General features: G+C 38.5%; 1 protein-coding gene across 1 annotated transcript in view; it reads left to right on the forward strand.

Moving 5' to 3' along the window:
• Positions 1-13,516, forward strand: part of PTPN22 (protein tyrosine phosphatase non-receptor type 22) — a 70,676-nt gene that overhangs the window by 50,742 nt on the left and 6,418 nt on the right. The window contains exons 16-19 of the mRNA XM_007530189.2: positions 3,872-3,899; positions 7,423-7,506; positions 8,422-8,537; positions 9,862-9,892. Coding sequence (XP_007530251.1) covers positions 3,872-3,899; positions 7,423-7,506; positions 8,422-8,537; positions 9,862-9,892 — 259 coding nt within the window. The remainder of the gene's footprint in view (positions 1-3,871; positions 3,900-7,422; positions 7,507-8,421; positions 8,538-9,861; positions 9,893-13,516) is intronic.

A 13,516-nucleotide genomic window follows, 5' to 3' on the forward strand; every position in this document is an offset into this window, starting at 1 on the left:
GACTTTGAAGCCTTAGGCATGAAAGTCTTTTCTTGCATAACCATTATGTTGTCCCTCTACCCAGTAACTTTTCATTTTAACTGGTGATCCCTTGGGTTTGAAAACTACATTCTTTTTATTTGTAACAGTTTCATAAGAAGACAGTATTTATAAAACAATGTTTCAGAGAATGTGAGGCTAAAAAAGATGTCTAAGACCCCATTATTGACCTTAAGAAACATATAACCTAGAAGAAATAGGATGGATCCTCAAATCTTAACTTCTGTTTTTACTTAATTTCTAATTATTTGCATTGGTTTTCAGACTAATAAGATTTTGGATAAGGGGCAGTGAAATGGCTTATTTGGATAGGGTACTGCTTTATTATGTGTGTGATCGATGTTCAAGCCCAGCCCCCACACTATTGAAGGAAGTTTTGGTGCTATGATCTCTTTCATTCTCTGTCCTTGCCTTTTTTTTTTTTTTAATATTTATTTATTTATTTCCTTTTTGTTGCCCTTGTTATTGTTATTGTTGTTATTGCTGTTGTTGCTGTTGGATAGGACAGAGAGAAATGGAGAGAGGAGGGCAGAGAGGAGGAGAGAAAGACACCTGCAGACCTGCTTCACCACCTGTGAAGTGAACCCCCTGCAGGTGGGGAGCCAGGAGCGGGGGGGGGGGGAAGGGGGGGGCTTGAACCAGGATCCTTAAGCGGGTCCTTGCGCTTTGTGCCACGTGCTCTTAACCCAGTGCACTATTGCCGGACTCCCTGTCTTTGCCTCTAACCTAAAAAAGAAAAGATCTCAGAGGCACAGTCTCACACCTATATCTATGTGTATACAATTTACCTCACTCAGTACCAAATTGTGGTATCAAATATCAATTGTATCCTCACCACCCCCCCTAAGATAAGCGCTGGTAGTACTTTTATCATTATTATAATATCAAATATACTAGTGCCTTATGAAAATTAATAGATTCAGGTTGGAAATGAACATGGAAAACTTAAAGAAACATCTGAATAATATTGGGTTGTCAGAAAAGTCATGATGTTTCTTTTCTATTTTTTTTCAAATGTCACCTATTTATACAAAGAACAAAGATCAATTAATGATATATCACATCCCCCCCCCATAACCTTTTGCCATCTTTCAGTGAGCTTCATAATTCTTCATTCATAGAAGGACCTGTCTTTATTAGTGCAAAACTGATCAAAATAATGATTTATAGCCTCATCTGAATTGAACATTATGCCATGCAATGAGTTTTGAAGAGTGAAACAATGAAACAAATAGAGGTCTGACTGTACAGAGGCAGGCGAGTATGGTGGGTGTGATAACACTTCCCATCCAAGCTCCAGTAATTGACAGGTGGTCACACTTGGTGTGTGGTCTTGCACTGTTGTGATAGAACACAACTCCCTTATGATTAATGAGCTCTGGACATTTCTGGATGCCAGATTTGTTCAAATTATCCAATGTTGACAGTACTCGAGTTCCTTAGTAAGAGCTTGAAAAACAGGACACCTTTAAAATATCCCATCATATTGAGAGCATATCCTTCTTCTGCTGAGTATCTGCTTTTGATGTTGTTTGAGGTGTATCACCCACATCAGGACCAAGACTGGTTGTGCACCACGTTGTTGAAAACTGCACTTCTCATCATCAACTACCAGTCACTCCAAAAAAGAAGCTTTCCTCACATTTAATGAGTATACAGAAAATGTTTATATACGCCATCAAATAAACACCTTTGAGTTCATGTGGAACCCAAGTATCAAGCTCACTTATGCATACCAGCTTCTTCAGGTGGTCATGAAAGCTTGAATGATTGATGTTCAATGTTTCTACAATCTCCTGTGTTGTGCAACATAGGTTTGACTCAATCAATGTATTTATTTTGTTGTCATCAGCCTCAGTGGGCCTCTCTGACCAAGGGGCATTGTTTAGATCAAGATCACCAGCATAGAATTTTGTGAAGCATCATTGGAACTGGCATTCTTGTAGAACATTGTCACCTTAACTTTACATGATTTTTCAAAAGCTCTTCCCTTTATGGAAGTGAAATAATATAATATGGCAAAAATGAACAGTATGGTCTTCTATCTTCAATTTGTTGTAAAATCTCCAAAATTCAACTGAATCACTCAATTTTTTTAAATGATTATATAGCTGTCATCTGTTGATTGGCAACAATACTATATCTAAAATGACTCTAAAACTTATAAAAATGAACTAGTACTATGTTACAAAAATGTATCACGACTTCCCCAACAACCCAATAACAATAATAACATATTTATATAATATTTATATGATTATATATAATATACATATAATAATAATAGTAAGGCACCAGGTTTATCACAGGGGCTTGGTGCCTACACAACAAATCCACTTCCCTGTTGGGCATCTGGCCATTTCTTTTTAAAAATTTTATTATCTTTATTTTTGGATAGAGACAGCCAGAAATCGAGAGGGAAAGCTGATAGAGGGGGAGAGAGAGAGAGAGAGACCTGCAGCCCTGCTTCACCACTTGTGAAGTTTTTCCCCTGTAGGTGGGAACTGGGGGCTTGAACCTGGGTCCTTGCACTCTGTAATGTGTATGCTCAACAAGGTTCTTCCTTTTCTTCTTTCCTTTTTCTTTTCTATCCTTTCTTTCTTTCTTTCTTTCTTTCTTTCTTCCTTCCTTCCTTCCTCCCTCCCTCCCTCCTTCCCTTCTTTCCTTTCTTCTTTCCTTTCTGTATTTTTGGTAGAAACAAAGAGGTTTTTTTTCTTTTTTTCTTTTTTCCCCTTTGTTGCCCTTGTTGTTTATTGTTGTCGTCGTTGTTGGATAGGACAGAGAGGAGGGGAAGACAGAGAGGGAAGAGAAGAATAGACACCTACAGACCTGCTTCACCACCTGTGAAGCGACCCACCTGCAGGTGGGGAGCCGGGGGCTAGAACTGGGATCCTTACACTGGTCCTTGCGCCTTATGACAAGTGTGCTTAAGCCGCTGCGCCACCGCCGGGTTCCCAGAAACAAAGAGAATTTGATGGAGGGGTAGAGAGGGAGAGAGAAACAGTGACACCTGTAGCACTGCTTCGCCACTAGTGAAATTTCTCCCCTCCAGTGGGGAACGGAAACTTTAACCCTGTACATGGAATGTGTAATTTACCACATGAGTCACTGCTAGACATCTGAATTAATTCTTGAAGGATATTTCAGGCAAAAGTAAATGTTTCATAAGTAGGAAGCTTATTTATAGTAGTAATTGGGTATTTTTGCCATGATAACTTATGCAGAGTAATTTTTGAATGAGATATACATATAAAGATAAAACTTTTTTTGAACAATTGCCCCCTGGTTCTGGAAGAAAAATCTACAATTTTGATATTTATACCATCACCCAACTATTCTAAAATTTCAGGTATGAACAGAGAATCAATAACTAAGCAGTTAAAAGTACCTACAATTACAATGCTGGTAGACAAATATACTCTGCTAGTTATATTTTAAATTTGCTTGTAATTGTTACTCTTATTACATGTTTATGTAATATTTTTATTTTAGTAACTCCCAGAGAAAGAACAATCTCTTCTTTTCTGATGTCAAGAGTTAACTTTAATTTCAATAACTTCCTGTCAAATGTTCAGGAAAGTGTTCTGAGCATGAAGGAAGATGTTAAAAAAGGATTAATTTAGAATCATTTGTCATAGCACATGAAAATCACTGCAAGAATTAGTGATAAATTTTATAACTCATTACACTTCAAAGAAAAAATAGGGCCAACATGTTATAACTATATATGTATATTAAATATACTTTCAAAAATATAATTTATTGTTTTGAATTTGTATAATTGTATAGTTATTCTTCTTTCATTTTTCCTTTCTTTTTTTTTTTCCTTTAGAGTGTAAAACTCCGGAGTGCTAAATCAGGTAAAAATTTCCCTTTGGCTTTAGATGACTTTTTAATTTTTCAAGGTTTTTAAAAATATTTATTTATTATTTATTCCCTTTTGTTGCCCCCTTGTTTTATTGTTGTAGTTATGATTGATGTCGTTGTTGGACAAGACAGAGAGAAATGGAGAGAGGTGGGGAAAGACAGAGAGGGGGAGACAACTGCAGACCTGCTTCACCGCTTGTGAAGCAACTCCCCTGCAGGTGGGGAGTCTGGGGCTCAAACCGGGATCTTTATGCTGGTCCTTGGTGCTTTGCACCACCTGTGCTTAACCCGCCACACTACTGCCCAACTCTTGGCTTTCAATGACTTTTAACCCTAAGAATCTATCAGGGAAGCAGTTATAGAAGCCAGACCTTCCACCTTCTGCATCCCATAATGACCCTGGGTCCATACTCCCTACGCCCAGAGGGATGGGGAATAGAAAAGCTATCAGGGAGGGGATGAGATGTGGAGTTATGATGGTGGGAATTGTGTGGAGTGTATCCCTCTTATCCTATGGTTTTGTCAATGTTTCCCTTTTATAAAAAATAATAATAAAAGAATGGTTTATAAGAATATTTTACCCATGTGGTTCGGGAGGTGGCGGCACAGTGATAAAGTTTTGGACTCTATGTCCTGAGTTTGATCCCCGGCAGCACATGTACCAGAGTGATGTCTGATTCTTTCTCTCTCCTCTTATCTTCTCATTAATAAATAAATAAAATACTGTGATTCTACAAAAAAAAAAAATTATCCTTGCCACTCAGTCTTTAACTTGCCAGTCACTTATCCATAACTTCCCTGAGCTTTGTTTTATACATTGAACAATAACATCACATTAATTAGCACCTACTGGAAACTTTACATACTTTAGAATAGGTGGTAGTCAGCTATATTAATATATTCAAACACATAAATACTAGTATGGAAAGGTAAAAAAGCATGCACTTTGGAAAAATAAAAACAAGGGCTTTGGAATCAGGCAGACTTTCACACCCCTAGTTTACTGATAGTTATCAAAATGCATAACCTTGGCTAAATTCTGTACATGATTGCTTTTTCTCATTTGTAAAATGAGAATAGTAGAACTTCTTTCTTAGTGGATTTTTGCATATGCATGAGGATTGAGATGGTCTATAAAGTTCTAAATGTAATATTGTCAAATACTGCGTTCTTGCTACCTATTGTAATTTCTACTAGATAATGATTAAATGAGAATTCCTAAGCAAGTGCTATGTGCCTTGAACAGTGCTAGTATAAGCAGAATTAGGGTGGGGAGATAGCATAATTGTTATTCAAAATGACTTTCACACCTGAGGCTCTGAAGTCCCAGGTTTAATCCCTACTGCCACTGTACAACAGAGCTGGGCAATGCTCTGGTAAAAATAGACAACAACAAAACAATACATCAGCTGCATATATACTAAGAATGACATTTCTTCTTCTTTTTTTCCCCCTAATGTCACTGAGACCTTTTAAAAATGTTCAGAATCAGGAGCTGGGCAGTAGCACAGCGGGTTAAGCACATGTGGCTTGAAGCACATGGACTGGCACAAGGATCCCAGTTCGAGCCCCTGACTCCCCACCTGCAACGGGGGAGGGGGTGTTGCTTCACACGCAGTGAAGCAGGTCTGCAGGTCTATCTTTCTCTCCCCCTCTGTGTCTTCCCCTCCTCTCTCAATTTCTCTCTATCCTATCCAACAACAACAACAGCAATGACAACAATAGCAATAATAACAACAACAAGGGCAACAAAAAATGGGGGTAGGGGAATGGCCATCAGGAGTAGTGGATTCATAGTGCAAGCACTGAGCCCCAGCGATAACCCTGGAGGTAAAAAAATGTTCAGGTTCTTGTGCATGTGCAGTACCACTGAGTGCCCTGACCCAAACCTCTATCATTCTTATTACATTTTTGAGAGGGAAGATATCATAGTATGGCTCCACCATCCTTGGAACTCTATTAATGTTGAGTGTGGTGTTTCAGTATTGTGCTGGAGCTGGAACCTCATAGACCTCACACTTGGTAGGTGAGCTGTATCCAGGTCCCTTTAGTTCTTCCATTCAAATAGGTGGGACAAAGTTGATACCAAGTGATAGTCTGGTGGCATTGATTATAATTACCAAGAGTCTGAACAAAAAGAGGGAGTATCACTGAAGTGGTTAGGAAAAGCTTTGCTGAATAGAAAGAAATAAATTTAAGAATATGAAGAACAGAGTTTGAAAAAAAAGAGGAAAGTCTAGGAGCAGGGATCAAGGTAACTGACTTATAAGTAGAAATGAACATGATGAACACAGAAACACAGCAAGAGTAATGTAATACTAATGGAGGTTTTGTTTGGGGAAATATGGAAAATAAATTTGATCAGATGAAATGTTGGTAGAGTCTGAAGGACAGAAAAGCTAGGCGGGTGAAATACTCAGACTTGGCAAGTCCGTAGAGACAGAAAGCAGCTGGGTGCTTATCAATCTAGTCTCTCTGGAGTGGGGGGTGGCTACTACATGGGTGTGGAGTTTTCTTGTAGGGGAATGAATGTGTGTTGCAACTGGATAGTAGTGAATGTTGCACAACAACATGAATGTACTAAATGTCATTAATGACAGGTTGTATGTGTATCTCATCATATATGTAAAACAAAGTAGAAAAATTAGACTTAACACACTAACCAATGAACATTGTAGGTGCTTCCTCAGGGAAGTATTAAAATGAAGATAGGATTATTGCTTACTAAAACTTATCTTTAGTTATCCTTCCTAACATAAAACTCGAAGATGGTAAGCTACTTCAAAGTAGCTATCAAATATGTACTAACGGTCTACTATGTGGCATTTATTGTATTAAGTGCCAGAAATAAGTGAGAAATAAGAAAGAGAAGAAGAGACGGGAGGGGAGGGGAGTGGAGGGGAGGAGAAAGGAGAGGACAGGAAAGGAGAGGAGACCTGTAGCACTGTCCCACTACTTATGAAGCTTCCCCCCACAGGTGGAGACCTGGGTCTTGAACTTGGGTCCCTGTGCATGGTAAAGTGTGTGCTTTACAGGGTGAATCACCAGCCTGCCTGCTTCTACCCTTCAGTTATTATAAATCTCTAGCAGTTTTTCCCTTTTTTATTTTCACATGCCAGTCATCTATTTTTCATTTATCCTAAACATAACTGATATTCTGGACTTGGCTGCTTGCATTTTCATGGTTTTACTTAACATATTAATTTAGTCTCAGGATTTTATGTAAACTAGTATTTAGATCTAGAAGCCTGCTAAAATTCAGATTCAAATATCTATGGAAGAATACTTTTGCAACTGAGCTACAGTGTTTGATGAGTAATAATCAGTTCATTGGTAAAAGAACTGTAAGACTAAAGTTTTGTAGGCTCCAGTCATCATTTAGATACTATTTTATTCAGTTGTTGAAGGTTATTATTGAAAAAACTGTGAAAGTTATAAAAAGCCAGAAGGGGTCATGACCTAGGAGTTTTAATTAATGGCTTTTTTGGTTTGTTTTGTTGTACACCCTTCTTATAGCTATCTATGAAGCTCGTTCTTCACCCTCACCACCTCCACTCCCTGAAAGAACCCTAGAGTCTTTCTTTCTGGCTGATGAAGATCGTAAGTGACAGTACTTTCTCTCAAAAAAAACTTTTAAAAATGAGATTATTAGAAATCTAACATGAAGTAGGATATGAATGGAAAAGATATAGAAATAGTAAGTAATATATATATATTATATTTATATAATATCGTTATTTTTATCTTTCACTTTATTATTTATTTTTTAAATTTATTTTCACATTTGTCTATTTATTTGTTTATATTTGATAGGGACAGAGAGAAATTGAGAAGGAAGGAGGATATAGAGAGGGAATGAGACAGAGAGACATTTGTAGCACTGCTTCACCACTTGTTAAACTTTCTCACTGCAGATGGGGACTAGAGGCCTAAACCAGGGATCTTGCATACTATAATGCACACACTCAATTAGGTGCACCTAAATACTGGCATTATTATTATTAGTTATCATTATTTTAACCCGATCATTGTTCAGCTCTGGCTTATGATATCAGGCACTGAATCTGGGACCTTGGAGCCTCAGGCATAAAAGTCTTTTGAATAATTATTGTGCTTTCTTCTCACTATAAAACCACTATGTATTGTAAAATCAATGCACAAAAAAGTCAAGCTAGGGGCCAGGAGATAGTGCATTCAGTGGAGCACTAGGGCCCAAGCTTAAGCCCCCAATGACGATACAGTAACAGCACACAAAGTGAGAAACTTCATACGTGGTACAGCAGTGCTGTGGTGGTTCTCTTCTTTCTGTCTCTTTCCCTCTATCTGGAGAAAAAAAAAGAGTTTTCTGGAGGCCTTAAAACCCAGAGGAACACTGACAGGGGCACAAAATCAAATTAAAAATTAGCTATATATACATACATGTATATATAATTTTTAATCATATATATCTGAGGGCTTCAGAAACAATGCAACAACATCTCTTTCTCTCTCTTTTTCTTCCTTTCTTTTTTTTAGATATGCAAGCTCAATCTACAGAGCTTTATTCTACTAGCTGTCCTAACACTGTAGAAAATCCAACATCTTCTAAACAGGCATTGAAGACTCCTGGAAAAAGCTTCACAAGAAGTAAGGTAAGAAAGATGGGAGTTTTAGGAAACCTGCTAAAAGCTTTCTGTCATTACAGAGGTCCTTATCAAGTCTTTAATTCCAAAAGCCAGCATTTAAATATGGTATTGGATTGAAAATCTCCACAAAAAGCTGACTATTGGTTTCACGACATTCAAAAGTAATAAAAAGAAAGCCAAAAAAGAAATAAAAAAACAACTTAAAATTATTTTTTATTATTTATTTATTTATTTTAGATAGGACAGAGAGAAATGGAAAGAGGAGGGGAAGACAGAGATGGGAGAGAAAGATAGACACCTGCAGACCTGCTTCACCTCTTGTGAAGCAATTCCTCTGCAGGTGGGGAGCCGGGGGCTCGAACCGGGATCCTTATGCAGGTACTTGCGCTTCACACCATGTGCACTTAACCCACTGCGCTACCGCCCAACTTCCTATTTATTATTATTATTTTTAAAGAATTTATTTATTTATTCATGAGAAAGATAGGAGAATAGAAAGAACCAGACATCACTCTCGTACATGTGCTGCTAGGGATCGAACTCAGGACCTCATGTTTGAGAATCCAGTGCTTTATCCACTGTGCCACCTCCCGGACCACAAAATTATTTTATTTTTAGTATTTATTTACTGATTTATGCATGACTACCTCTTTATGCAGTTTATGGTGTTGCTGGGGACTGAACCCTGAACCTTTGATATCTCAGGCATGAAATAAATTTTACATAACAACTACACTATCACTTCCCTACAACTTAGAATTACCGAAGCTTCACTAGTAAAACTAGCCCCCCCTTTGGAACTAAATGAAGTTATTCCACAGTTCCTACTGGGGGGAAAAGAAGAGCAAGAATAGCCAGCAATTTGCAAAAATAAATAAAGAAATAAATATATGTGATGAATATAGGGTAGTCATATCAGATATTGAAACAATGAGATAATTTACCAGAGAGGACACATGCCATGTAATGCCCACAGCCCAGGATAGAGAGCTGGCACCACATCTCATTTTTGCTCTTTCCGTCTGTCTGGATGAAAACGTGGCCTAGGAGCAGTGAAGGCCCTGGCTCCACCAAATAAATGAATTAAAAAAAAAATTGTAATGCCTCAGTACTTTAAACTGTATGATATTGATATATAAAAAAAGAAATGTAGATGTAGCACTGAATTAAAATGAGAAGATGGGCAAATAACTACACCTTTTTGATGGCTATCTTTAAGGAAATTAATCACTTAAATTAAATTAATGTCTGAATTTTTAACTGATTAAAATACATTGAGCTTTACAGGAAAAAGAAAAAAAACCTAACTTTTTTTTCTTCATTTTTCTAGAGTTTGAAAATTTTGCGAAACATGAGAAAGAGTAAGTTTCTTAATATGGATATTTTAACTACACATACCACTTTAACAATTACATAACTTTTCCTTAAATAACTCTATGGAGGGGCCAGGTGGTGGCGCACCTGGTGAAGCACTCACATTACAGTGTGCTAGGACAAAGGTTCAAGCCCCTGGTCCCCGCCTGCAGGGGGAAGCTTCATGAATGGTGAAGCAGGGCTGCAGGTGTCTCTCTGTCTCTTCTCTTCTCTCTATCTCTCCCTCCCTTCTCAATTTCTCTTTCTCTATCCAATTAATTTAAAAAATAAAGAAAATGTTTTTAAAAATTAAAAAAAAATAACTATGGAAAACTAAGAATATGTTTTTTTTCACAAGGGCACTATGGATCAAAATAATCATTCCCCAGGCCTTGTACTTCTCTGGGTTTCACAATGCTAGTGTAAGAGAGGAGAGGAAAATTTTCAGTTTGATGGACAAAAATAGTAAATAGTTTGATGACTGGCACTTTCTACTTATGCTAAAATGCTGTTATACAAGTGTGTTCCAGAAAATCCCCAGCAATCTAAGCTCAGATGCATAATCTTTGACAATAGTCACAGCAAAACATACTGTGAAACAAATGTGTTGATTTAATGAAATAAACAAAGTATTGACACATTTCCATTTTTCACCAAATATTAGCAATAAAAGTCAGCTGCTTACTATTTTAGCTACATTGCAATGAAAACAAAACCCAAAGACTATTGAAGCTGTGGGAAACTTATTTTCTTAGACATTCCTATTCACAGCTACAAAATATATGAAACATAGTGCTATACTTAAAAAAACAACAGTACTAGTGATTGAATAGTTGTCTACAAGATCATAAGATTGTAGTAGTATGTTTTCATACCCCACCCACAACCACAGTTCTGTGCCCTCTTCTCCCTCTTCAGTTCTTTCCTCCCCAAAACTAACCACCATAATTTACAAAGTCTAAGCAACAGTTTGACTACATTTTAAAAATATTTATTTTCCCTTTTGTTGCCCTTGTTGTTTTTTATTGTTGTGTAGTTATTGTTATTGATGTCATCATTGTTGGATAGGACAGAAAGAAATGGAGAGAGGAGGAAAAGACAGAGAGGGAGAGAGAAAGATAGACACCTACAGACCTGCTTCACCGCTTCAACTTGTGAAGCGACTCCCCTGCAGGTGGGGAGCCAGGGCTAGAAAGGGGATCCTTATGCTGGTCCTTGTGCTTGGCGCCACCTGTGCTTAACCCACTGAGCCGCCTGACTCCCTTGACTACATTTTTTTCTTTTAACAAGCTCATGTGTTTCAGTTCTTTATATTACACAGTTACACTGCCTTTCACAGAAATGCAGGCCATTTGGTGGTAGATATAAACTATACCCTTGAACCTCCTCCTTGAACATATAAACTCAGCAAATTAAAAAAAAAAAAACCTCAACGTGCTATATATGATAAAGGGGCGGGCAATAGCACGAAATTGTAAGATCAAGAATACTGGAGAAGGGGGCTGGGTGGTGGCGCAGCGGGTTAAGCGCACATGGCGCAACGTGCAGGGACCGGTGAAAAGATCCTGGTTGGAGCCCCCAGCTCCCCACCTGCGCGCGGGGGGGGGGGGGGGGGTCTCTTCATAATCGGTGAAGCAGGTCTGCAGGTGTCTTTCTCTCCCTCTCTGTCTTCCCCTCCTCTCTCTCCTCGATTTCTCTCTGTCCTAGCCAACAACAATGACAGCAGTAACAACAACAACAATAAGCAACAAGGGCAACAAAAGGGAAAAACTCCACTCCTCCAGGAGCAGGCATCAAGTCCCAGCAATAACCCTGGAGGCAAAAAAAAAAAAATACTGGAAAGTGATGTCATTTAAAAAGACATAGAGGACTGTATACATGTAAATGTGTTATACATATAAGTACTATATAACATATATAAATACATCTAGGAGAGTTTTTTAAACTGTCTTTTTTCATCATTGTGCGAATATCCTCTATTTCTTCTCCTTTCTTATTTTAAGGTTGTCTCATATTTCTAGGTCCATTTTACTGTGTATCAGCTTGCTGAGAGTTAAATGCTCCTTGTTTCTTTCTCTGTGCCACTCCTTTAAGTAACACTCAAAAGACAGGTGTGATAATGTTAAACTCCTTTAGTTTTTGCATGTGTGATACTGTTTTGATTGCTCTGTCATATTTGATGATAGTCTTGCTGGGTAAAGTATGTATGGTTGGCAGTTGTTTTCTTTTAGAACCTTGAATATGCCACTCCATTCTTTCCTGGCCTCCATGGTCCCTGCAGAAAAATCTGATGCAAGTCTGACAATACTTCTTTTATAAGTCACTTTCTTCTTTTCCCTGGCAGCTTGTAATATTTTTTTGTTCTTGACTTATTAAAGAGCTATTTAAAACTTTTTTAAAATTTATTTATTCCCTTTTGTTGCCCTTATTGTTGATGTCGCCGTTGTTGGATAGGACAGAGCGAAATGGAGAGAGGAGGGGAAGACAGAAAGGAGGAGAGAAAGACACCTGCAGACCTGCTTCACTGCCGGTGAAACGACGCCCCTGCAGGTGGGGAGCCGGGGGCTCAAACTGGGATCCTTACGCTGGTCCTCACACTTTGTGCCACATGCACTTAACCCGCTGTGCTACCACCCGACACCCAAAATATTTTATTTTTAAAAAATTTTGAATAGAGATAGAGAGAATTTGAGAGGGGGTTAGAGAGGGAGAGAGAGAGTCACCTGCAGCACTACTTTACTGCTTGCAAAGCTTCTCTCCTGCAGATGGGTACTGGGGACTTGAACACTGGTCCTTGTGCACTGCAATGTGTGACCTCAACCAGATATGCCATTACCTGGCTTCTTTTGCCCTTGACTTTCTTTTTTTATTGTCACCAAGGTTATTGCTGGGGCCTGGTGCCCACACTATGAATTCATCTCTCCTGGTTGCCATTTTTTTTTCTTTCTAAATTTTATTTGATGGGACAGAGAGAAACTGAGAAGGGCAGGAAAGATGGGGAAAGAGAAAGAGAGCTGCAGACCTGCTTCACCACTTGTGAAGCTTCTTCTCTGCAGGTGGGGAGTATGGGCTCAAACTGATGTCCTTGTATATGGTAAGAAGTACACTCAACTGAGTGCCATTGCCCAGCCCCCTGCCCTTGACTTTTGATACTTTTGCAGTGATGAGTCTTGAAGGTCTCTTTGAGTTTAGGAATTTGGGAGTTCTACTTTCTGAACATCTATATCTAAAATTTCTATTTTTTTAAATTTTTAAAATTTTTCCTCCAGGATTATTGCTAGGGCTTGGTGCCTGCACTGTGAATCCACTGCTCCTGGAGTCCATTTTTTCCCATTTTGTTGCCCTTGTCATTGTCATTATTGTTATTTTTGCCACTGATGTTGTTGTTGTTAGACAGGACAGAGAGAAATCAAGACAGGGAGACAGAGGGGGAGCAACCCCCCTGCAGGTGGGGAGCGAGGGGCTTGAACCAGGATCATTAGGCCAGTCCTTATGCTTTGCGCCATGCACACTTAACTGCTGTGCTACCACTCGGCCTCCCTTCCATTTTTTAAAATATGATTTCTACTTCCTTTTTTTTTGCTCCTCTCCTTCTGCAACCCCTATAATTCTGATATTTGCTTTTCTAATGA

The sequence above is a fragment of the Erinaceus europaeus genome, chromosome 11 (assembly GCF_950295315.1).
Source record: "Erinaceus europaeus chromosome 11, mEriEur2.1, whole genome shotgun sequence".
NCBI lineage: Eukaryota > Metazoa > Chordata > Mammalia > Eulipotyphla > Erinaceidae > Erinaceus > Erinaceus europaeus.